We start from the raw sequence: 24,975 nt of genomic DNA on the forward strand, positions 1-24,975 counted from the left end.
GACACTTTATAAACAATTTAATACTCTTTTCTATATTTTTATCCATAGCCTGTTTGACCGACTGTTGTTTTTTTGGTTTTAATGTTTGGCTGTTAGCAGTAAATTCTTAATAAAATGGACGCAATATAAAATTGCAATAACTCCTGAACAAAATAGTTTAAACTTAAAAAAGTTCTTAATGGTCAACTGTTGCCTAAATCTCAAGCACCTGGGTATCAAACTGTAGGTCTTAGAATTATATTAAGAGGTGTAGGATACAAGAAATCCTCTCGCAATTTTTCGTGTTTTTATAAGGCTAACGTTTCTAAAAAAAAGCACAAAACAAACAATTGCTGAAAAATCTTTCTCAGACTTACATATGATGGCAGACTTACACATGTGATCCCTATATAATATACAAAACTGTTGTTGGTTATATTTTTTAAAAGGGGTTTAAACAAAATTGAAATAATATTGCCATGGCATAACTCTAGATTTGCTAAAAAAATGAATAAAAATTTGTGATTTAAATAAATGTTAACACTCAGGGTTTCAAAGAAAGTTTATCAGTTGAAGTAAAGCGTTACAAGCTACCCAAGTTTAAAGTTGAAGTCAAAGTACCTTCATACATCCACTCACGATCTACAGGTCTCACTATCAAACTTGATGCAAAGTAAGTTTACCATTAGTATGAATATGTGGACTTAACATTACACCAGCGAAAAAATAAAAGATGCTAAAATGTGATCAAATCCCCCCAACAAATTTTTTTTTAGAAACTAAAAACTGTCTAAGTTGACTTTTTATATGTGAAATTTTATGCATTGAAGCACAACCAATTTTTATTTATATATATACTTCTTTTTTTAAAAGCTGTTACTTTTTGCAAATTTTGCTGGTGCTGTTCGATCATTTTATGCATCTGTATTTTGTATCTATATAAAATTGTCATTTTTTTTATAGACTTACCTATGTAGAAAAAATCCTATAGGCTATCCATCAGAGCCCTGAATACTAAAACTGATTCAGTTAATTTAAATGTATGTTCATTTGTTAATTAATTTATATAGATACACAGTAACACAGGTAGACATTTTGTACATTCATTATTTCATTAATGTATGCAGATATACATTCGGCAAAGGTGTTCAAGGCACAGGGCTTCTTGAAGTAGTAGGAGGATACCAATTCCCTGTGTATTATGGCTTTGGTGGTAGATTTGCACCACAACAACCAACACGGAATAAAATGATAAGGCGTTACCCAGTATGTATTCATATAATTATCTTTTGTCTTCGTTTTAATGTAATCAGCCTAAAAATAAGTATTTTTTATTTTGATAAAGTATGTTTTATATTGTATAGGACTAGGCTATATATGTGTTGTACACAGTTGGAAAAAAGTAGGTGTTTGAAAAAATAATTTAACTCTTTTATTGTAATAAGGCCTTATGTAAAAGCCTAGGTTTTTTCACGTTTATATTTAATGTGTTATGATCAATAAAGCATAAGTTTTGGGCATTTAAATAAAAATATTTGTAACTGTAACTCATAAAAATGTGTTCGTATTCTCTCATTTACCAAGAAAAAACTAAAAGAATTTAAATTTGTGTGAATTTGCAATATTACTATAATGTTATTGTAGGGGTTGTCGAACTGAACAGAAGTTTTTAGAAAACTTTCTACAATATTTTGAAGTAAATTTTCTCAGAATTCTAACCAGTAAATTTTTCACAGAACTTTGATGGATCTGTTGAATTGTTCATCAGTACTGATGAGATAAATGAAGAACTTGGGTGGAATGGTGCAAGTGAATCTATTATCACAGTAACTGGGTCTGTTACTGAGGCCCTAACCCGAGAAACATTCAACGACACACAGAGAATTGATGCAAAAACAACAAACATTAAAGTTGAAACACTCGTGAAGCCATTAACCATTAAACCTGGACTTAAATACTCTGCCTATGTAAGTTATATTTCAAATATTGTAAATATCCTAACTTTTAAGTGCATAAACACAGATTTTCTGGTCAGTTCAATACAAACATTGCAGCCTGTATTCGTGATACGATTTTCACATCAAGTGTTTTGGTTTATAAACTGAAAACCATATTTATTGATGTCAGAAGTTAAACTTGACCTAACTTTTTATTGGTTTAAATCTAAAACATGTATTTAGCATGTCCCATTTTTGTTATAACATTTTTATTTTATGTTTTTATCAGGGTAGCATCTCACCTGTTTTAGGCTTATAATATGCTCGAGTGTGGTGCAATACTGTTTATTGATTGTACTTATTTTTCGCATTGGATTTTTTATCTATTTTTGTTTCTTAAACATAGTTTTTACTTATTTTTTGCATTGGATTTGTATATATTTTTGTTTGTTAAACATAGTTTTTACTTTTTTTTGCATTGGATTTTTATCTATTTTTGTTTGTTAAACTAAATAGCACTAAATAGCATATGCCAATTTATAGATCCAAGTTACTGAAGTGGATGGGAAACCATTGCCAGAAGAAGATCGTTTGGCAAATAATCTGCTACTTAATATAGAATACAGGTGTTTATATATTATTACAGTGTTAAAGTTATAGCAGATATTTATATTAGTACAGGTATTTATATTGCTAATATATATTTGTGGCGGTATTAATATAAAAATAGCAGATGAAATGTTGGTTTGATAATTAATTGTATATTACATTTGAAATGAGTAATTTCCACTTTTATATGCTAAATTTAAAAAAAAAATAATTTTCAAAAATAATCGCCCACAAAGAAACAGAACACTCAGGTTGTAACGACTTTTGTTTCCCGGCCACGCGAGGATAAAGCAATTACATTCATTTAAATTGTGCTCACATCTTATGTATTTTGGATAGCAGCATTGTATGAATTAATTCATGTAAAATTAAACAGTTAATGTTAAAGTGTCCCGTGTACTTAATTGTACTGTTGTTATATAAACATTTAGGTAATTACCAATTACTAAATCTGCATGAAGTAGAAAGTACCTGTATGCTCTACTGTAATATGAAAGTTGTATAGAGATTTGAGTAATTATAAAATTATATAAATAATTACTTTGGCAGTTTGTATAAACTACTTCGACCTGCAGATACCCACGTGGAGTGCCAGCGCCAGGTACTAATACGACAGTATCTGCATGGTATGCGTACAGAAGGGAAGAAACACGAGTATTTGTCATCCCACCTTCGGGGATTGTTAAAGTGACGATCAATGCTCCTTCTGATAACTTTGTTTCAATTAGTTTCAGAGTAAGTTTGAGTTTGTTTTTAAATTTCTTGTCTAAATTTGTTGCCTACGTGGTCACTAAGCATTTGGTGGTAAGGCAAGTGGGCCTACTCTTGAATCAAATTTAGAGAGGTTTATGGTTACAATCAAATTTTCTGCTTATCACATATATTTGGCTGACAATTCAGTAGGCTAGTTTAAATATAAGAGTCAAATTGGGATAATTGGGAAAATCTGGGGTAATCATCTACACCAACATAGAGTAGAAATAGTCCAATGTGATATAGTTTCTATAATACATAGGAACCAAAACCTGGGGTGGCACGCCTACTATGGAATTTTCTACAGTGCATTAATCAGTAAACGTTAGACATAATTAAATGAATGAGTGTCTAAATATCCCTGCCTCCCCTGCATTTAAAAACGTATGTAGTTAAATACATGCATTTTATGTTTCAGCCTTACACAAATTCAACGATGTCCCAGCGTTGGGCACAACAATGGACGGCAGAGAGAGCAGATTCACCCTCAAACTCATATTTACAAATCACCACTGATGAGAACAGTGTTGTGCCAGGCAATATGGCCACTGTGACCATTAGAACAACTGAAGCTGTTTCTGAATTCACTATACTGGTAATATTTTTCATCACATTTATTTTTATTTTTGCTTTATTCTTGCGTGGCTGGAAAACGACAGTTGTTATAATACAGGTGTTATACACATCGTGCCAGCTTACGAGTTACCATGTATGTTACTTAGTGGGTGATTATTTTTCTTCTGTTTGCTGCATAATTTTTCAAGACAAGATTTTCTGCCATTTAAATATTATGTCCCAAAACTGACTCCAAAAGCACTTTCATAAATAATAAAATCCATATGTATGGAATATGCTGAAATATCAGTTCTTAAAATACAAACAACCTTTTTACACCAGATTATATCTCGAGGAGAAATTCTTTCCGAGCGAAAATACCAAACTCTCTCCGGTCTACCAGAGAATTCCCATTTCTTTGAGTTCAGTGTGGAATATGACATGATTCCTGGGGTTCAGGTGCTTGCTTCTTATGTAAGGAATGATGGGGAAATTGTGGCAGATTATTTAAAGTTGACAGTCACGGCTGAACTGGAAAATCAGGTTTGTGAACTTTGAAATGTGATATGAATCATGTGATATTGTGATGTAAATATGACTCATGTGATATGAGTATGACTCATGTAGATTGGATTCATGTGAATATGGGCTAAAGTTCATGAAAATATATTATTGATAGTTTATATTAAAATTGGGTCGCATTTGATTTTGATTGTTGAAATGACCTATTATTATTATTATTATGTGTTGTGATATTGCAATCTATATGGATGATATCCTACGCCAAACACATGGAAATTAGGCTGTAGTTTTTATCACTTACCTCAAAACAAATGACATTTTAAATGATTGTAAATTTTTACTAGTAAGGTCCCATGGCTTGTCATGCTACAGGACCTCATCCATTTAAATAAGATAAAATAGGAATGTAACTTGTTTAGGAAAGCCCTACTCAGCATAGTCTTGCAGTTTAACACTGGTTTAATTCTTTGGTTAAATTTTGTAAATAAGTTGGTTGTATTACTTCAAAAATATTATAATTTTTAATTACCAATGCATTGGATTAGGTTAAGAAAGTAGTAGAAAAGTCTAGTTTTGAGGTTAAATACTTCATTAATTATTTGGCTAAATTTGGACCAGAGCTGGTCCTATTACTTTAAAATAAATTTAAACGGATTTTTAAACTTTGTTGCGTCTAACCAGTCTGAGAGAGTCCTAGACCAGTTTTTGCAAATGAACACTTGGGTTAATTTCTTTGTTATATTTCAGGTCTCCATCACGAGTTCCAGCACCAGTGTTGATGCAGGAGAAGACGTGAGCATTCGTGTACAGACTTCATCATCTGGTGCTTATGTGGGAGCACGTGCCATTGATCAGAGTGTCTTGCTGCTTAAATCTGGCAATGATATTTCACAAGAAAGGGTGAGTCAGAGCAGTATGTGTTTTTTTGGTTAGGAATATTTTATAGGGCGATCGGCGATGTCCTATAGTATTATTTGTCTGAGAGCTACCCATTTTTTCATAAGTTATGGGTAGACCCACTGAATCAAGTATACTTATTCGCATGGTATAGGTTATTTTTTCAATGGTTCTATTCTATATGGGTGAGGCCCTATAGTATTATTTGTCAGAGAAACATGCCAGAATTGGCTTAATATCTCATATTTTTGATATATTAATCAGTTTTACTGAATTAAGTATATTTATATTTATGTACTTTTTATTTCTTGTAATAAGGTTTACGCATAGAATCTAGTTAGAAATAAATGTTCAAAATTAGAATTAGGCGTAGCAATTTAATCCTGTCGTAATACAAAATTTTGGTTTAAATATATTTTGTCGGCTATTCATGTCTGATCAATCGTGAAATGTGACGTCAGTTGCTTTTGTTAATAACTCATTCATATTGCCCACAGAATGGATCCTTACGTTAATAGATTGTGATTGTGACATCATAAATCTATTTTTGTAATTGAATTGTTTTCGTAAATTTGAAAATATGGATTTCTGTATTTGCGTTTTAGTTTGATATTTACATTAGCTTAATCAGTTTATTAAATCGATTGTTTTCTTGTCTATTTTCACTTTTGTTTGTGAAAATTGTGATTCATATTCAATAAATTCTTTTATTTAGTAAACATTGATGGTTAAAACTGACAATATACATAAAATAGCCTTCGGCATTTTGCGAACCTGGATCACTGTGGTAAAACTCTATAACTTCAATTAATAAGCTAGACCATTCAATAATATACAACAATATTTGGAAAGCTGGCTTTGGTTTTTAAATTCTAATTTATAAGTGCTGTTTTGTGTGTTGACGAATATTCAAACTCAACATTGTCCTATAAAAATATGAATTATTAAATACACTAAGAAATGTGTGTTTGAACATATCATGTTATGTCACTCTGTCTGTTTTATACATTACAAAAGCATTACCTACCAAAATGTTTGTATATTGTTTAAATTGGTGGGAAAAACAAGTGTTAAAATTTCGTCTTATTATTATTTTTAATTTCTAATGTTTTTTTTATGCCCATTATTAAACTTTTAGCTTTATTATTTATTTTCAACTTTTAATATCAATGCCCTATTATCATTTTTTATGATATTTATTTATTTTCTATTCTTAATATCAATATTAACATTGTCCCTTACTGTTTCAGATTGTCACTGACCTGAATCAATACAGTGTTGGCCAACAATTCAACTACATGTGGAGGTGGTGGTGGTGGTACCCGACCCCATCTGGTGCCAGTGATGCCAGTGATGTTTTCAAGGTATGTATTACTGTTATCTTTGTGTTATGAACAAAAATGTTAAATAATATATGGAAATGTTAAATTTATCTGTGTATTTTATTGTAGTGTGAATGAATTTAGTTTCATTAAAAAAAAATTAAAAAAACTAAATAACTTTATTTAATAAAAACGTTTTTTATGAACAAAAATGTTAAATAATATATGGAAATGTTAAATTTATCTGTGTATTTTATTGTAGTGTGAATGAATTTAGTTTCATTAAAAAAAAATTAAAAAAACTAAATAACTTTATTTAATAAAAACGTTTTTTTTTTGCTGTAACCCCACATCCTAATACTTATATTAAAGTATATAAATCTGGGACATTTGCTTCTGCAAGTGTCAAAAGTACTCCAGTATAGAATAAACCTAGAAGCCTTTGATTTCCCCACAGTATATTTATATCATCGGCCAACATATAATAATGCCAAATTGCCAATATATATATATATATATAACATTTGCCAATATATATGCCAATATGTATATTTAACAGCATAGCTCTATACAATTTATGTTATATAGTAGGTTGAGGTAAGATGGGACAGCGTTTTATTATATTTTCCCGTCCAATTTGTTAGTAAACAAAGAATATTAAAAAAAAATTATAAAACTGTATCCTGACTTGAGCGATAGTTGTTTGAAACACGATCAGGATATTTTTGAATATTGTGTGCTAAGAGTGTCCCATCTTACCCCACACGCCCACAGTACTGTATAATATATACTAAATTCATTTTGTTTTGCAGAAAGCTGGAATTCTAGTATTCACTGATGCTCTTGTTTATCAGAAGCCAGACGGTGAGTTGCGTTTAATTTAATTAGCTTCTAATATATTCTAATTATACAGTACAGCTCAGGGTATTTATAGTTGCTGTTTTGAGGTTATAGGTCTTTAGGGAATTTTGTTTCAAGTTTAAATAGATGAGCAGACGTTGCGGTAATGTCAATGCTGTGGCAAAATTTAGAACAGGGGAATTTATTTTGTAATTTTAAACTGTTTACATGCGGAATTATCTGTTCATCACGCACTTAAAATCGCGCTTAGTTTAAACACATAGTTATAAATCATGATTAATAAACAGTTAAAACTTTCCGCTCATTCATAACGATTACTGTTTTGACGCACTTAACCACAAGACTTGAGGTAAAACATATCACCTTAATCTGTTTAAACTAGTTTAATACTGCGTTGGGATTTCCCAGGTTGACAGTTTAAATTTGTTATATATCGAAAATCGCCACCTAATTCCTAAACGTATGTGGTGTGGTTACTTCACTATTTCCAACAATGTCTAGCTCAGTGGTTGGCGCGCCTGCCTGTTACCCATGAGTTATGGGTTCAAGGTTGGTCACTGCTACCATTGTGGGTGTATGTGTCCTTGGGCAAGACACTTATCGGCATATTAAACAGTTGTTATAGTGTATTCAATATGAATTTGATGGGATTTTATTTAAATAAGAGACTGATGATGCTCTTTTAGGTAAAAAATGTATATCTTATAGTACACCTTACGTTTGGCTTTATTTTTGTCTGATGTTATGTGTTTTGTAGCACTTGTTCCTAAATCTTAATAAAGTAACATAATATGACATATTTACAGCTACTACGAATCTATTTAAATGAGAGATTGGTTATGCCATTTCGGGCGAAATATATGTATCTTATAATGCACTAGTCAGTGTACCATATTATAACATGCTTACAGCTAATAAGATTTATTTAAAAAAGGAGACTGATGATGCCTTATAGGTGAAGCATATATATATATATATATTCGATATCTTTTAAAACTATTCGTTGTAACGTATGGGTTGCTTACAGCTAATATTTCCCCTTATCGGCCTATTGCGTTGGCCCGGCCATTTGGGGGGTTTGCTGAGCGTAATATAGCAACTGCCGCAGTGGATACCTCAACCCCTGCCACCCCTACTCGCACAAGGACATTATTCCCTGAAACTTGGTTATGGGATGAACGAATTTCTGGGTTTGTTAAATATATGGTTTAATCGCATGCGGTGATTTGGTTGGGTGGCAGTTTAAGTCTTCTCATTTGGAAAGTGATTTTTAAGAAATCAGGTTACTCATTTGCTACAAATGGCAAATTGATTTAATATTAACCATATAAGACTTCTTTTAAGGTAAACTAAACTTTCTTTGTTAAACTAATAGCAAAACAATGACTACCAATATGTGTATGTCTTGTCTGCAGCGGAATATCTGTCTTCAAATTGTTTCTGTTTTTGTGGTTGTTATACTTTATTTTGTAGTAAGGTATATTCAGAAGTCTTTTGTTGGTATGGGTTTATTTTAATTTGGATTGCAAATATTTTAAACCAGTATTGTTATATGATTTTAAAGATTAGTCTTTGAATTGTGTTTAGTTTTCTTTCTTTAATTTAGAAATGTTTCGTGTTAAAGTTTGTTCCGGGTTAAACACAATTTAGTTTAAAATATTGAATTTGTATCCAATATGTGTGTGTGTGTGTGTTAGCAAACATAACTTGGCTTATATAAAGGTGATTTTTAATGTTTAACTTAAAAAGAAATAGATTAAAATTCGTTTGAGAAACTTTCGACAGGGTTAGAAGTAAGAACACATTTTCTACTATTTTCTACTTTGTAGATTGAATGTTAGATGTTTTTTTAATGTTTACTTTTTTATAACTTGATTAGAAAAGCTATTAGTTTAGTGTGTTGTTGTTCAGAGTCAGGTTTTTTGAAATTTTATGATAAATTTATGGTAAAATAGCAAGGAAGTAATAAGAATAACTTTATTTGTCTTTTCAGTTACGGTAGCAAAGATTAAAATAAGCTTAAACCAAAAAACAGGATATATAGACAAAACACCAGTAGTAAAACATGCTCATGGTTAAAACATATTTACATTTAATTGAAAGAAAAATGGCATGGTCACTACACCTAATGTTAAAGTGTGTATCCAATTTCTTGTTGTAATTGATTAGATTTTCCAATATACTACTCCTTGCAAAGAATGCTCGGGGCTCCTGACGACCCTCAAATGTTTGCATCAGTCTCCCACGTCACACAAACCAGGACTTTCTTTCCTGAAACTTGGTTATGGGATGAACAGATGACTGGGTTCGTGTAGCACATAATGTGCGCGGTGGGCTTACGCGGTGCACTAACAAATGCTGCTCTGTGTAGTTTGTTAGGCATCTGAAGTTAGACATGTTTTTTTTTTGGTATTTGCCTAAAAAACAGCAAACTCCTTTTTAATCATACCATCCAAATGGGTAACTTTGAATTATAATACATAAAATTTAATCAGACCAGTAATGCAGTTCTATTCTGTTAGGAACTAATGGCTAATGCATGTATTAATCAGTTTAATATGGAAACATACAACCCAGACCCCAGTAGTATAGTTAATCTAACGAAACTTTAAAAATATCTAACGAAAAAATTGCAGAGGTTTATCTTGCCTATCGGAAGTCTGTTTTTGACCCTCGGTTCGGAAGTAGTCAAGCTTTCGGTAAAATGCGGCCCCTGCTTCCAGACTTTGGTCGAAGTGCTTATGGTTATAACCCTTCTGTCACAATGAATGATGGCCCGCCTAAACCAACCGTTCGCGATTATTTCCCCGAAACTTTGCTATGGGGTCATACAATCACAGGGTATTGCTTTTTATCACTTCATTTCATCAGGGTGGTGTTTCATCATCAAAATATTAGAAAGCAATTTAAGTTTTATCGTTGAAAGTAAAGCAGAGACAAGACTAGCTTAGCAGTTTTTATTTTCTTACTTTATTTTCAGCTCTCAAATTTATGTTGCAAATACTTTTTGACATCCTATTCAGCTTAGACATTAAAATGTCTCTTTATAAAATAATTAAAGCTGTATTCTCATGCAACCTCATGGTCCTTCCACATGAATTACATTCATAAGCAAAATGGGTGTTGGGGTAATGAGCTAACTTAGGCTTAACCCCAGGTCCTCGACAAGGACCTCACCCATATGGTTACATGAATAGAATTGCGCCCGTAAACAAAAGCTTGTACATTTTTCAAGCTTAGTTTTATTTTATTACCGTTACTATTTTTGTTAAAAGAAATTGCTGACATCTATTATTCTGATTTCAATGAGGTGTCCATGGTTGCCCCTGCGGAACCTACGACTCGTATTTATTTTCCTGAAACTTGGCTGTGGGATCATACAATAACAGGGTATTAATTTGCATCACTTCGTTTCATTTGGGTGGTGTACCCTAAAAGGGAAAGTCACTTTAACAAAACAGTTAGGTTGGTCAGGACAGTACAATGAATGAGTGAGCATTTTTTTTTCTTTCATGATAGGGCAGTGACAGTTAATACACAGTTAACCATGTATATAAGTTTTTGGGTTGGTAATTTTTAGCAATTGTGTTTTTTAATGTATGGTTGTTTGGCAGAACAGTAGGTACATTTCATAGGATATTATTAATTTTTACTGTTCCCAAAGACCTATAGAAGCAGCCTGGGTATTAGAGTAATGGGCTAGATCTGCATATAAAATTCCAGATCCTTACCCACATAGAACATTGGTCATTTATCCCATCATAATTATTACAAATTACTACAGATACTTGGATATACAGAACCTATGAACCACAAGATGATTTTGTTGAGGGTTATGTTTATGGTGCGCCTAGTGTACGCACTTATTTTCCTGAAACTTGGTTATGGGATCATACAATAACGGGGTATGACTTTATCATCACTTCATTTCATTTGGGTGGTGTTTCTTTTACAAAACAACCGGGTTTGATGAAATTGAAGAGTTGATTACTGCGTCGCAAAAGTTAATTTTAGAACATAGATAACTTTTTATCGCTTTGAATACAGTAACGAAGATCAGATTTGTAAAGAACTTAATTAAAACATTTAGGAAAAGAAAATTAGCAGCAAAGTGATTGTTGGTTTTGCATTGAAACTCTTTTAAGGTTTGGTTCATTGGTTGACTTTTTGCAAACAAAGTGGAAATTTGGTAAATTATTTGCCTTTTTTCCTAAGTTTTTGACTCTTTGGACGATTTGACCCACTCTGATTGGGCTGTTGATTCATCTGTCTTTGCTATGGAGACACAGACTGAACTTTGCTCAGTAAGCACAAACAACCCACCTTCCCCCAGTGTTCGTAGTTATTTCCCAGAAACATGGTTATGGGCAGACTTCATTACTGGGTAATGAATGCACATGCTCTTGGTAGAGGAATTTAACTGCATGAATATGAATTTTTAGTTAATGAGGTTTACCCCTGTTATTACTTTGCAGACACTTGATTAGTTTAGAAACACTTTCAGAATACTGCACTACACATCACTTAAACACATTATAAACTCAGTAACACAGAAAAAGACAGAAGTAATATCAAGATTAACTTAGTCGCCAAGAACAGCTTTTCAATTTAGGTTTTTTTTCCCTTTGCATCTAAAACAAGATTTTTTTAAAGTAGTTAAGACTTTTCATTGGATTTAAAATTAGTGGATTTTTTTAGTTGTATTTACTTCACCGAGTTTTTCCACCACCGCTAACCTGTTTTAATGAGAGCTGACATAACTTTATTTGCAATTAAGAGAAAGAAATAAGCACCAAAGAAACAGTCTTTTTATTGCATTGAATCTCTTTCATTGTTTTGTCCATTGGTTGACTTTTTGCAAACAAAGTTGAAAATTTTTTAAAACTGTTTGCCTTTTTTTAAAAGTTTTTGACTACTATGAGTACGCCGATGAATCACCTGTCTTTGCTATGGAGGCTGACCTTAGCGCAGTGAGCACAAACAACCCACCCTCCCCCAGTGTTCGTAGTTATTTCCCCGAAACATGGTTATGGGCAGACTTAATTACTGGGTAATGAATGCACACGCTCTTGGTAGAGTAATTTAACTGCATGAGTTTAATTTTTGTATGAGGTTTACCCTTTCTTACTTTGCAGTACTTTTCTTTAGAAACACTTTCACAATACTGCATTACACAGCACTTAAACACATTATAACTCAGTAACATAGAAAATGACAGAAACTTAGTCGCCAAGAACAGCTTTTCAATTTAGGTTTTTTTTCCCTTTGCATCTAAAACAAGATTTTTTAAAGTAGTTTGGATTTTTCATTGAATTTAAAAATTAGTGTTTTTTTAGTTGTATTTACCTCACAGAGTTGTTCTACCATCGCTGACCTTTTTTAATGAGAGTTGACATAACTTTATTTATAATTAGGAGAAAGAAATAAGCATCAAAGAAACTGTCAGTTCTTATTACAGTCAAACTCTTATCGTTGTCTATTTGTTAAGGTTTTGCAATCAAAAAAATTTAAAAATTATTTCCATTTTTTCTTAAGTTCTTGATTACTACCAACCTGAGAGAGTTGATTCACCTGTCTTTGCTATGGAGAGTGATATTAGGTTCAAAGAGACTAGCGCAGTGAGCACAAACAACCCACCTGGCCCCAGTGTTCGTAGTTATTTCCCCGAAACATGGTTATGGGCAGATTTAATTACTGGGTAATGAATAAACTCTCTCTCGGTTGAGTAATTTAACTGCATGAATTGAATTTTTGGCTTCTGTTTTTTTGGTTGATGAGGTTTACCCTTACCTAACTACTTGCTTTACGGCACTTTTACAATACTGCATCACACAGACAATTTCACAATTCTGCCCAAAACAGCTTTTCATTACAACATTTTTTTATCTTTGTATCAAAAACAGATTTTTTAAGTATTTTGGACTTTTTGTTAAATTTTAAAACATATTGGATTTTTTAGTTGTTTTTACTTCACAGTGTTTTTCTATCGCCGCCGACCTGTTTTAATGAGCGCCGACATAAGATTATTTTCGGCAAAAGGAGGGGCTGTTGCCCAGGCTCCCCCTACAACAGTTCGTTCCTTTTTCCCTGAAACATGGTTATGGGATGCAGCAGTTACAGGGTACCCCTCACAAATAGCTCTCAAAATGTCAAAAACGTAGAAATAAATCCCATATACTAATACAGTAATATATCTATGTGCCATGTAGGGTAAAAATGGGCCAATTCAGGCCTGAATCTCAGGTCCCACACCATGTCTCGCTGTAGGACTTCACCCACATAGAATAGAATTCAGTAATATCTTCTTTACCTGGGGCTTGAACTTTGGGTCCTTTGTTTTAGCAGCAAAAACTATGTTTCAAGCACTTACTACTCAGTAGATCTGTAGAAAACTACAGAATATAATAAACACACACTTAGAAATCACCCATACACTTTCCATATAGATACACCACCCTTTCCCATCACCACACACTCATTGCATGTGCATGCTTATGTTGCTGTTGATTTTATATTTAACAGTTATACTAGTTTTCAATACATTGTGTTTTTTAATAAAAAACCTTTTTTTTATTTCAATTTTTCATTAACTTTTTATAATCAATAGAGTTTTCATTCTACTTTATATAATTTTAGATAGAGTTTGTCCTATTTTCCCCTTAATTAAGTGAACCTAAATTAATATTTCATTAATTTCCACCAAAAACTTCCCATCCATCAAAGTTGATATTTTAACAAAGTTTATACAAACAGTGCTGATGGATCAGCCACGTTCAACACAACTGCACCAGACACAATCACTTCTTGGATCTTCAGTGCTTTCTCTGTATCTGACCAACATGGACTTGGTGTCAGTGAGCAACACAAGGTTGGACAAAATTTGTCTTTTATACTTGAAACTTTTTGTACAACATCACATAACATACTTTAATTTTTAAAGTTTTGCTGAAACCTTTTTTACAATCATACAAAATTAAGACAAAGCGTCCTAAAATAATCACTAAGCAGGTTAAATATGTAATAACTCATAAGTGGGCACGAGGTGTATGACACGGAACTCCTATGTTGTAATTACTGTCTTTGCCCTGCCACACAAGGATAAATAAGTTACATTCATTCAGACTACCTATTGTAATTTTTTTATATTGAAACTTTTTTTCTATATTACATCATAGTTCAACTATTACATCACAGGTCACAGTATTCCGGAACTTCTTCATCACATTGAACCTTCCAGTTAAAGTAATTCGAGGTGAACTGATCATTGTACAAGCAATCGTGTTCAACTATCTCAGTACTGAAGTTGAGGTGAGTGGAAATTTATAACTTTAACCTTCGTATCTTGACCAAAGAAACAAAATAAATTTCATTCATTCATTGATTCATTTGCCTTCTGGTATATTTCAAGTAAAATTCATTCAATTAACCAATATTTTTCTTCAGGCTGTGCTCACTTTGACCGAATCAAACAAGTTCGTCCTTCTCCGTCCTGGCAACAACAGTGCTGCCGTTGGTTTTTCACGTCGCATCACTGTCCCTGCATCTGGATCAGTGTCTGTTAAATTTCCCGTCCGAATGGAAACACTGGGTGAAATCCCAATCACTATGACTGCAATATCGGAAATTGCATCTGACGCTCTGACACGAAAAGTCTTTGTTCAGGTATTGCTTTGTTCTTAAATGCATAGCTAGTTCTAACTAAGTAATTGTAATGTTAAATTCATTCATTCATTCGTTCATCCATACATATAAATATATATTAGAGTCGGGGTAATGGGCCAATTCTGTCCCAAAACTGTTTAAACATGTTATAATATAATAAATTTGCAACTTCCAAAAACTATATTTTATAAGGATAATGTCTAATGGCATGGCAGGGGCCAAATTCCAAGGCCAAAATTTGTCTATCTTTTTAAAGACATTAATTATAAATATTTTTTCCACCTAGCCTGAAGGTATCGCCCAGTGTACATCTGGCTCGGTTTTATTCCAACGCATGGACGCTTCTGTCCCCCCTGATATGGAAAGCTTAAACATTCAAATTCCAACTGGAATCGTACCGGGTTCAGAAAAAGTGAAACTCTTTGTATACGGTGGGTTTACTTATCGATAAAGTGATTTTGGGTTATAGAAATGTTGCTGAAAAGTAATATCTTAAAATTTCCCAAAATTAATTTAAAACTGCTTGTTTTAAACAGCAGTTTTTTCAGCATTTTTTACATTTAAACTTTTTTTCTCAATATGGCCAAGACCACATAGGCTTTTTACCTCTATATATTTCTTTATATTTTTTATGTCATTCTGACTTTACCTAAATACAGTGTAAATTTCTATAAATTTCCTTTTGTATGCCATTTAATCCTTTTAAACTGTTTTTGTTTACCTTTTATAAGTTTCCCATCCTTAACCACAGGCGATATCCTTGGAAGTACTATGAACAACCTTGGTAGCTTACTGAGGACCCCTAGTGGGTGCGGGGAGCAGAATATGCTCGGATTTGCGCCAGATGTGTTTGTGACTCTCTACCTCCACTCAGCGGGCAAGCTCGACGCCACAGTAAGAGCAAAAGCTTTCAAACATTTCCAGACTGGTTACTCCAATGAGCTAAAGTAAGTGTTGAAAGTACAGTTGTTTAATATTTTTTAATATTTGCCAAAAAGTAAATAACCTTGATAAGGTACATAGTTTGGTTTCTCTTTGATTAAGTGGAAATGGACGATAATACTGTTGAATGTGAATTTATAACTACAAATGGTACATTTTCTCCAATATTTAAATAGAAAAATGGTACAGATAGAGATAATTATATACATAGTTATGTTTTATGGCTTTTTGGGTTAAAACAACCCACTGAAAAAACAACTGCTTAAAAGTAGGACTTCACTCTAAGTCTATATCCCTGCCATTCCTAAACTACTTCAAAATAAAATTAACACACATATTTCTCTTTACTTAGCTACAAGCACAGTGATGGATCATTCAGTGCGTTCGGTGAACGTGACGCCTCAGGCAGCACGTGGCTCACTGCGTTTGTTGCCAAGTGTTTCATGTTCGCTCGTGAATTACGACCCACCCTTGTCAGTACAAGTGTTATTGACCAAGCTCTCACTTTCCTGATCAACCAACAAAACACAAGCGGAACTTTCAGAGAACCGGGTCGTGTTTCCCACAAAGCTATGCAGGTGAGTTTTTAGGTGGTTGGCGCGGCTGCCTATAGAGTTTGATGGGACTTGGCGTTGCATTGTGGGCACATGTGTCCTTATAGAAGATAATTGTCGGCCATGTAAGAGATTTTGTTCAGCGCCTAACCACAGTTGGTTAGCACGCCTGCGTCTAACCCAGAGGTTATGAGTTGAAGGCTCGTCGTTGCTACCATTATGGGTGTATGTGTCCTTGGGCAAGTCACTTAACAGCAATTGCTTCAACCCGATACAGAACATATAAAACTATAGATAAATGTTTAAATGATGATGACATGATATTTCAAAACTACACCCAGCAGTTGAATAATTGAACAAATGAATGTAACTTATATAACCTGCATGGCAGGACTATGACAGTTGTTATACCATGACTTTTTGTTTCATAAAAGTTCCGCTTTTGTTTTGAGTTACTAGAATGTAACTTTGTGGGTAAGGGTTAACGAAATTTTTCATTTTAGGTATTTTTAGATTTCTGCTATTTAAAAAAAAATTTACTTTGCTTTATTTGTAGGGTGGAGTGGACAGCCCTATCACAATGACTGCGTATGTTCTTATTACTTTGAAGGAGACAAACTATGCTGTGAAGAACAGGGTATGTTATTTATATATATAAGCATTTAAAAAGTAACCATTAGCATTAAAATTAAAATAATTAAATACTGTATTTGCACAATTTATTTTTGGTAATTTAAAAATTGAACTTGAAAAATATTGAAATATTTTTATTAAATGTTGTGTTATATCACATACTCTATGTATGTATATACACAATTTTTCATTACTGTCAAAAATTCTTTTTTTTCCCCCATCATATATACACATATACTTAACCAGGCTGTGCAAGAAGCTGCAGAAAATGCACGAATTTATCTTGAGAATCACCTATCATCAATTAGTGAGAACAAATACGCGCTTGCTATCGTTACTTACGCTCTGCATGTCGCTGGTAGTTCCAGGGCCAATGAAGCTTTACAGGCTCTTGAGGCACTTGCAACTGTACAAGGTTTGTGGGAATGCATATTTGTTTATTTCAATTTGGTTTGATTAGCACACTGGGGTAAATCTGGACTAAGTTCTAGAACCTTTAATAGGTCCTCACCCATAGAGAATAAGATGAAATGGTTATAACCTATTTTCACTTAGATAATTAAGGAGCTAATTGTGCAAGAACTTGAGTTCTGGGTTGTTTATTACCGGTCTTATAACTTGTAAGGAAGCATGAGGTGTGAATACATCATGTGTAAAAGAAAACACTTGTGTGATAATTGAACAGTTAGCATATGGTGTATGAATGAATCATGTATGTCTGGTGTATAAGAAGATACTCCTGTTATAACTGTAAGAAAATGCCTGTATGGTCTTATAGAATCTTTTTTGGGGCCTAATGGACCTATTCTGGCCTTTTTGGGGGTAATGGACCTAATCTGGCCTCTCAAGGACCTCACCTATATAGCATGAGATATTTTGGCAGCATATATAGGAATATAATTTCTCTCACTATACCACAAACTTAACTTCAGGTGGATTCAAGTTCTGGCACGATGACTCAGAATTACCCGACTCTTACTCTTCAAGATGGCGCCCGTATTATTACAACCCACCCACTAATGATATAGAGATGTCAGCTTATGCGTTGCTTACATATGTGAGGAGAAATGATCTGAATGCTGGGATACCTGTTATGAAGTGGTTGGCATCTAAGAGAAGCAGTCTTGGTGGATACTCTGGTACACAGGTTAGTGTTATGTGTATCGTGTATGTACTAAAAGTAAATATCTTAGAGAAAAACATACACACAAGTTGATATTATGTGTACGTTCTAACAGTGAATAAGTTATAAAACATACACATAAGTCAGTGACTCAGTATTATGTGTATGTGTTATCTCACTGGAAACCTCGTTTTAATTATAACCCCATTTTACCTATTGTCTCTAAGTTTTATTGCATTGCAGGACACAGTTATTGCCATCCAGGCTTTATCAAAGGTTGCTGGGTTACTTGTGGGAAATACACAGAACCTTCAAATCAGTGCCAGCCATTCAAATAATCCGTTTACTGCAAGTTATAACATTAACAGGGAAAATTCAATCGTGTTTAACTCTGTTAACGTAAGTTGGTAGAATGAATAAGTGTAACTTATTTATCCTCGTGTGGCAATAGTAGTCGCTATAAAACTGTGAAAAAAATCCATATATTACACATAGTTTTGTTTCCTAATCTTTTAAACTTTAATTGTCTTTGAAAAATCAGCTTAAAAAATCTTTTTTTATATAAAGTGAAATATAAATTTATTTTACATGTATTTCCTTTACTACAAAGATAAAAAAAATTGTCTTTGTGTTTCTGAATAATAACTGGACAGTGTATATGCACAGGTGCCTGCTGTAGACGGTACTGTACAAGTCACAGCAACAGGTGTAGGAGTTGCAGTAGCACAGATATCTGTATGTTACAACACACCTAGCCAACCTTATGCAATCGAGCCATTCCAATGCACTAACACTGTCGTTTCCACTGCTTCAAGGAAAGCCAAAGTCAACTGGTGTTGCAGGTAAACTATATATATAAATACAATATGTTATTAAGTCAACGGCAATATTTTAAATTATAAGCCTTAACCAATAGACTGAAGACTGTAATTTCTGTAACTTTAGTATCAATTTCTTTAATTTGCTTTTTTGTGTCATACCTTATTTGTCAGTAACGTATATTCCTCTGCTGTACATTGAATGAATTAATTTAATTATTAAATATATGTAACTTGTTTATTTTCGCATGGCACGGAACCACATGCATTATGACCAACTTGTTCCGCTTGACACTCCTTTATCCCATTTTCAAGTTACCATGCATATATCCACTGTAATCAAAATGTGAATATATTCTACAGTTTGAGGCCCGGGGACAACGCAACAGGCATGTTCTTAATGGAAGTTAACCTACCAAGTGGATATACTGTGGATATTGATAACGAACGTACGAGAAACCCATCAGCTAAGCTTGTGGAGATTGATGGAAATGGAGTAAATGTTTATTATGATGAGGTGAGGTTTTTTTTCGTGTGGAAAATCTGGTTAGCGCGCCCGCATTTATTTCACTGGTTACCTGTTCAAGGCTCAAAGCTACTAACATTGTGGTATGTGTCTTGCTGTTGCTTCTACATGAATAATGTATTCATGTATCTCATGCTTACTGTCAATATACAGCAGGAGTGTGTCCTGGTCGCAAAAGAAGAATGGTTACCAGTTATTAACATTAAATAGCCATGCAGTCCTACTAACCAAGAGTTTACAGGTTCTAGATTTGCCGGTGCTACCATTGTTGGCATGTGTATCCATGAGATACACACTCAACAAGACATTTAACAACAGTTGCTTCAACCTAACAGTTCCTTATGGGCTGTTTAAATTGTCAGCAACGCAGTAAAAAAAAAAAAATTTTTTTAAATGACTAAATTTAAATAATTTATTTCCCCACACAGCTTGCACCTGGAAGAGGTGTATGTGCTGATATTGAGTTGCTTAGTCTTGGAAATGGTGGTGGGAGTTAAGCAAGGAAAGTAGCTGCATCAGAATACTACCGGCCAAGTTAGTACCTAGTAATAGTACACACAGAGATCCTTAGAGTCAACTACAACATGCAAGGTGTGTGAAACAGAACACTTGTGTTAATTATAAGGATTGTCGTTTCCCCGCCATGCGAAGATGAATAAGTTTCATTCAATCATTCATACTTAACTGTCTAATGAATCTGATTTTCGATACTGTATGGTAATAAACTTTATTACCATTCATTCATTCAAGAACTGACATGTATTATTTACAGAGGAAAGAGTTGAGGCGTTGTACCAAGTAGATGAAGCACCAGTTGTTTGCGATTCTTGTTCCACCGACGATATTGCTGTCTGTTCAGTCTGCGCTGATTGCGCTGGTTGCCCAGGTAGAAGGGGTGATGCTGCAAAGACAGTTGCCTTGATCACTCATGTGTTCCTGGCATGCATGCTTGCTATGTGGGCTTTTAACTTATAAATGGTGGAAACATGAACTTTCGAGTTTTGATCAAACTACAATTTTAAGCAAAACGCTAGAATTGACACAACATACATACATTCTCTGCATGCATGAAAGCACTTAACAAACTTTAAACCATATTTTGGTCACTTTCATTACAAGCATAACAACATATATGTATTAAACAACTTGGACTTTTGGTACGTTTTGAACTTTCCAGAAAATCCATGTTTTATGCATCTAAAACATATTTTTTACAACAAACAAATTTTGTATCTTTAACCTGCTGGTATAAAGTCCTGTTATAACACTTAAGCTGCACAATTTCTGTAAGCAGTATCAGTATATTTGTTATTCTTTTTTTACTTTTTTTTTAATGATATTACGCAACGCTCTAGCAAGCAAAATAAGTCCTGGAGATATTTTCGATGTTCTTGTTTTAATATCCCCATTCTGTCCTCTGTTTATACAAAATTTTAAGATTCATTTATTTATAATATTGTTGCTACTTTACAAATCTGACGCCATTTTTGTGCTTTGACAATCAACCAGTTTGTATATTTTGTTCATTACCTCAGCGCGATAAATGTTTGTATAGAATTTGCTTGTGATTTGCTCGTTTCAACAACGCACATTTCAAGCTTGTTTCGCAACAGACTATTTGACCATGCATGGTGTTTCGGTGACTTCATTACTATTGACAAATGCATGACTGGTGCAGTGCGTTCTGCACTGACAGTCGATGACCAAAACCATCTGATTTGGTATCGCCGTGGCAAAATTGTTGGCCCTACTACCTCTACCTCTAGCCTCTAGCCTAGAGTTGAAGGTTCGAGGCTTGACGCTGCTACCGTTGTGGGCGCGTGTGTCATTGGGCAAGACACTTGATAGCAATTGCTCACCCATGGTTTCTTATGGGTTCTTTATATTGCTAGCCGTACATTACACAAAAAATTCCCACGAAGTTACATACATGTGGTAAATCATAAGCGGGCACGAAGTGTGTAAAACAGATCACCCTTGTTATAACGACTGTCATTACCCCGCCATGACAGGGTTAAAAAATTCTTTATTCAATCATTTAGGTCCAGCCTTCACCCAGTGGTCTGAATGGTCCGACTGTGCCTTCTGCGGTCATTCCACCTCGTCCAGAACCAGAGACTGCCGAAGTCCGTTCTCAGACAATCTAGCCAGCCATGTATGTGGAGGTGTTGGCTATGAATCAAGGGTTTGTGCCTCAGTGTTTCCATGTCCAGGTTGGTTATTTCTTTATAACGTATATATTATAGTAGAGTGGGAAAAGATAAGATACCTTTTTGTTTAATTTTCTTGTCGCATTTGGTAGTAACAATGAACTTTCAAAGAATTATAAAACCTTATTCTTTCGACTCCCATAGACCGTTGTTGATTGTTTAAATCACGATTTGGAAATTCTGCGCTAAAGGTGTCGCATCTTATCCCACTGTTATATTTTATGTTTAACTTTTGGGCACAGACGGTCGCGGTCGCATTTTGTATTATTTTTATCAAATGTTATTGATCGTGTCGCAGTGTTGTGACGACTGTTCCTGACAACCGCATCGAGGATAAATACGTTTTGTTCCATTCCATATGACACTGAAACAAAGGATTTAATTTATTTCCAACTGTTCCAAACGTTCAAGTGTCGGCATGCACGCAACTTACTATAAGACTTTATTTACAGATACCTTTGATGGTCTGTGGTTCAATATGCCGAGAAATTTTCCATCCTCTATCAGCGTCCCTTTTTACGCACACCGGTGTAGGGTGGTAAGAGGTTCGAGGCAGATCACAGAACAGATTCCAGGTATAGCCAAAGATAAGCGAAACCATATAAACTCATATCCAATATTGTGTAATGTCTATTTACCGTTCCAAGAGACCAAAACTGTTGAGTGTTTGTCGTGGCATTCAGAACAAGTTGCATTCATTCAATATGTATGTTATATAGTAAGGTGGGAAAGATGGGACACCTTTGTGTCCTATTTTCTCTTCCTATTTGGTAGTAAACACATAATGTTCAAAGAATTATAAAAACGTATCCTCACGACTCGCATAGACCATTGCTATTTGTTTAAAACACGATCAGAATATTGTGATATTATGTGCTAAAGGTGTCCCATCTTTCCAAACGCTACTATATAACTCTTATTGTCTGATGAATCATAATTCAGGGTCAGATTCACGGATTTTTTTACAGTTACATTAACGCAGGCATCGCACTATCTGGCACGCAACACCTGACCTGCAATAACTACGACATCAATCCAAATAATAACTACACTTTCTCAATTCTGGTGAAGCCGAATGCATTCCGTTCATCTGGACCAACCACTATATTTTCTTATGGAATGGAACACAATTACGCAAGAGCACATTTGGAAAAAGTTTGGTGGTGAGCAGACTCATATTTTCTAGTTTATAAATACGCCCATAGTTTATACAGTGTCTTGAATGTTTGAATCGAAATGCTTTAACTTAATATTCGTAATTTAAAATCGGTTTTACTATTTTTTTTTCGGTGTTTTAAAATGCATTGCATAGAGTTTATACTTTATATCCCCAGGCGCAGTGAACTTCGCTTTAAAGTAAGATCGGATACTGGAATGAGAGAAGTTCGTGGAGTAAGCTCGGAGTGAGTTCGAATAATTAGTTTGCCGTTTTATTTATAATATACTTATGGTATCTCGTGCACGGCAGTGTTGGTCGCATGTAGCCTAAAGGGCACAGGCTATTGGTCGTTATTTATTCAATATAGATTTGCGCATTACAATTTGTAACTTAATTATCTTCGCGTGGCGGGCAACGGGTGTTTTTCTTTTTCAAAACTGACGTAATCCTTATATGTGACAACATTGCCCAATTCTCAGGTCTTCAGTTTGCATGATTTAGTTATATGAGCTCACCCATGCAGGTTAAGAAACCCTTTCTAATTTATTGTATAAGAGTATAGTTCCTAACCTGACACGCCATTATTAATCAAGTTACATACGTGGTAGCTCATAAGCGAAAATAAGAGATGTGTGAAACAGAATAGCCGTGTTATAACGTCTGTGGTTGCCCCGCCTCGCAAGGATAGAACATTTACATATATTCACTCATATTAAAAAATACCACAAAGTAATTACCCACGAATTACTAATATGGTAACTCATAATCGGGCACGAGATACGTGAAACAGAACACTCGTGTTATAACGTCTGCCTTTGGCCGTCACGCGAGGATAAAACAGGTTTCATTCATTCACTTATTTATACACGTGTGTATCACTAAAACGTAAGCTACTAACATAAACAAAATCTCTTCCACAGTCTCTTAATAACAGACCAATGGAACCATATAGTAGTGGCCGTGCCTTCCGGAGATAAAGAGAACATTCGTATGTTTGTTAATGGCAACGCAGTCGGAAGCACCCGATCTTTTACGACCCGGTTTTTCGGTAAACGCGGAAGAAACCAGTTCTTCTTAGGACAGAACACACGAGGAAATGCTTGGGCTAGAGGTAAGTGCATTTTATTTGACATTAATTGTTTAGAATCGGTACAGCGGAAAGTTATAGTATAGGGTGGGGGGAGAAAATATTAAAATTATATAAAAATATTCTGATCGTGTTTAAACAATTAACAACAGTATTATGGGAGTCGTGAGATACGGTTTTAAAACTCTTTGAACGTTCTTTACGTACTACCAAATGGGACGGGAGAATAGAATGTAAAGGTGTCTCATCTTCTTCCACTATACTATAATATAATATGGGAAAAGATAGATACCTCAGTACATAACATGTTTCCTAGAGTTGTGAATTCCGTTATATAATTCATTGAATACTCTTTGTGTGCTACCAAATTGGAAGATAAAAGAAAATCTAATAAGGCTTACAAATAGAGAGTAAAACAAAACTGTTTTCCGCCAGGTTACTTCCAAGGTGGTTTGGCTGCTGTTGGGACTTGGCGTTCATTGTTAACTGACCAACAAATCACTGCTTTGTACGAAGCCTACCGGCCCGCCATTGAATCCAGTGATCCACTTTCTGTGAAACTTCTCCGCCATTTTGCGACCCAGCAGTTCAAGCAATGCTTTCAATCGCCGGCCACCATTGAAGCTCTTTACAGGAGATCAGCTGCGCCTGTTTCATGCCCAACAGCTACCATTACCCCACTGATGCCTTTCCTGCCGACTTTATGAGGCTAAAGCAACATAATAAAATAACGGTGCTACTGATATACTCTTTTTGCGCCCTATACGCTTGCTATTACAAACCGCATGAACTTGTAAAATTTGATTTAAATACATGATGCAATTGA

At 34.3% G+C, this 24,975-nt stretch overlaps 1 protein-coding gene across 1 annotated transcript in view; it reads left to right on the plus strand.

The window, feature by feature from the left end:
• Positions 1-24,975, plus strand: part of LOC100186364 (CD109 antigen-like) — a 27,381-nt gene extending 2,406 nt beyond the window's left edge. The window contains 30 exon segments of the mRNA XM_026834712.1: positions 1,107-1,245; positions 1,716-1,946; positions 2,460-2,542; positions 3,101-3,260; positions 3,697-3,873; positions 4,176-4,376; positions 5,103-5,255; positions 6,503-6,616; positions 7,387-7,438; positions 8,463-8,625; positions 14,189-14,303; positions 14,630-14,743; positions 14,879-15,097; positions 15,384-15,528; positions 15,849-16,044; positions 16,392-16,617; positions 17,150-17,230; positions 17,473-17,641; positions 18,159-18,373; positions 18,593-18,748; positions 19,016-19,191; positions 19,531-19,684; positions 20,122-20,227; positions 20,466-20,579; positions 21,736-21,906; positions 22,356-22,478; positions 22,886-23,066; positions 23,238-23,306; positions 23,983-24,173; positions 24,585-24,975. Of these exon segments, the coding sequence (XP_026690513.1) occupies positions 1,107-1,245; positions 1,716-1,946; positions 2,460-2,542; positions 3,101-3,260; positions 3,697-3,873; positions 4,176-4,376; positions 5,103-5,255; positions 6,503-6,616; positions 7,387-7,438; positions 8,463-8,625; positions 14,189-14,303; positions 14,630-14,743; positions 14,879-15,097; positions 15,384-15,528; positions 15,849-16,044; positions 16,392-16,617; positions 17,150-17,230; positions 17,473-17,641; positions 18,159-18,373; positions 18,593-18,748; positions 19,016-19,191; positions 19,531-19,684; positions 20,122-20,227; positions 20,466-20,579; positions 21,736-21,906; positions 22,356-22,478; positions 22,886-23,066; positions 23,238-23,306; positions 23,983-24,173; positions 24,585-24,856 (4,666 nt within the window). The 3' untranslated portion in view covers positions 24,857-24,975.

The sequence above is a fragment of the Ciona intestinalis genome, chromosome 5, assembly GCF_000224145.3.
Source record: "Ciona intestinalis chromosome 5, KH, whole genome shotgun sequence".
Lineage (NCBI taxonomy): Eukaryota > Metazoa > Chordata > Ascidiacea > Phlebobranchia > Cionidae > Ciona > Ciona intestinalis.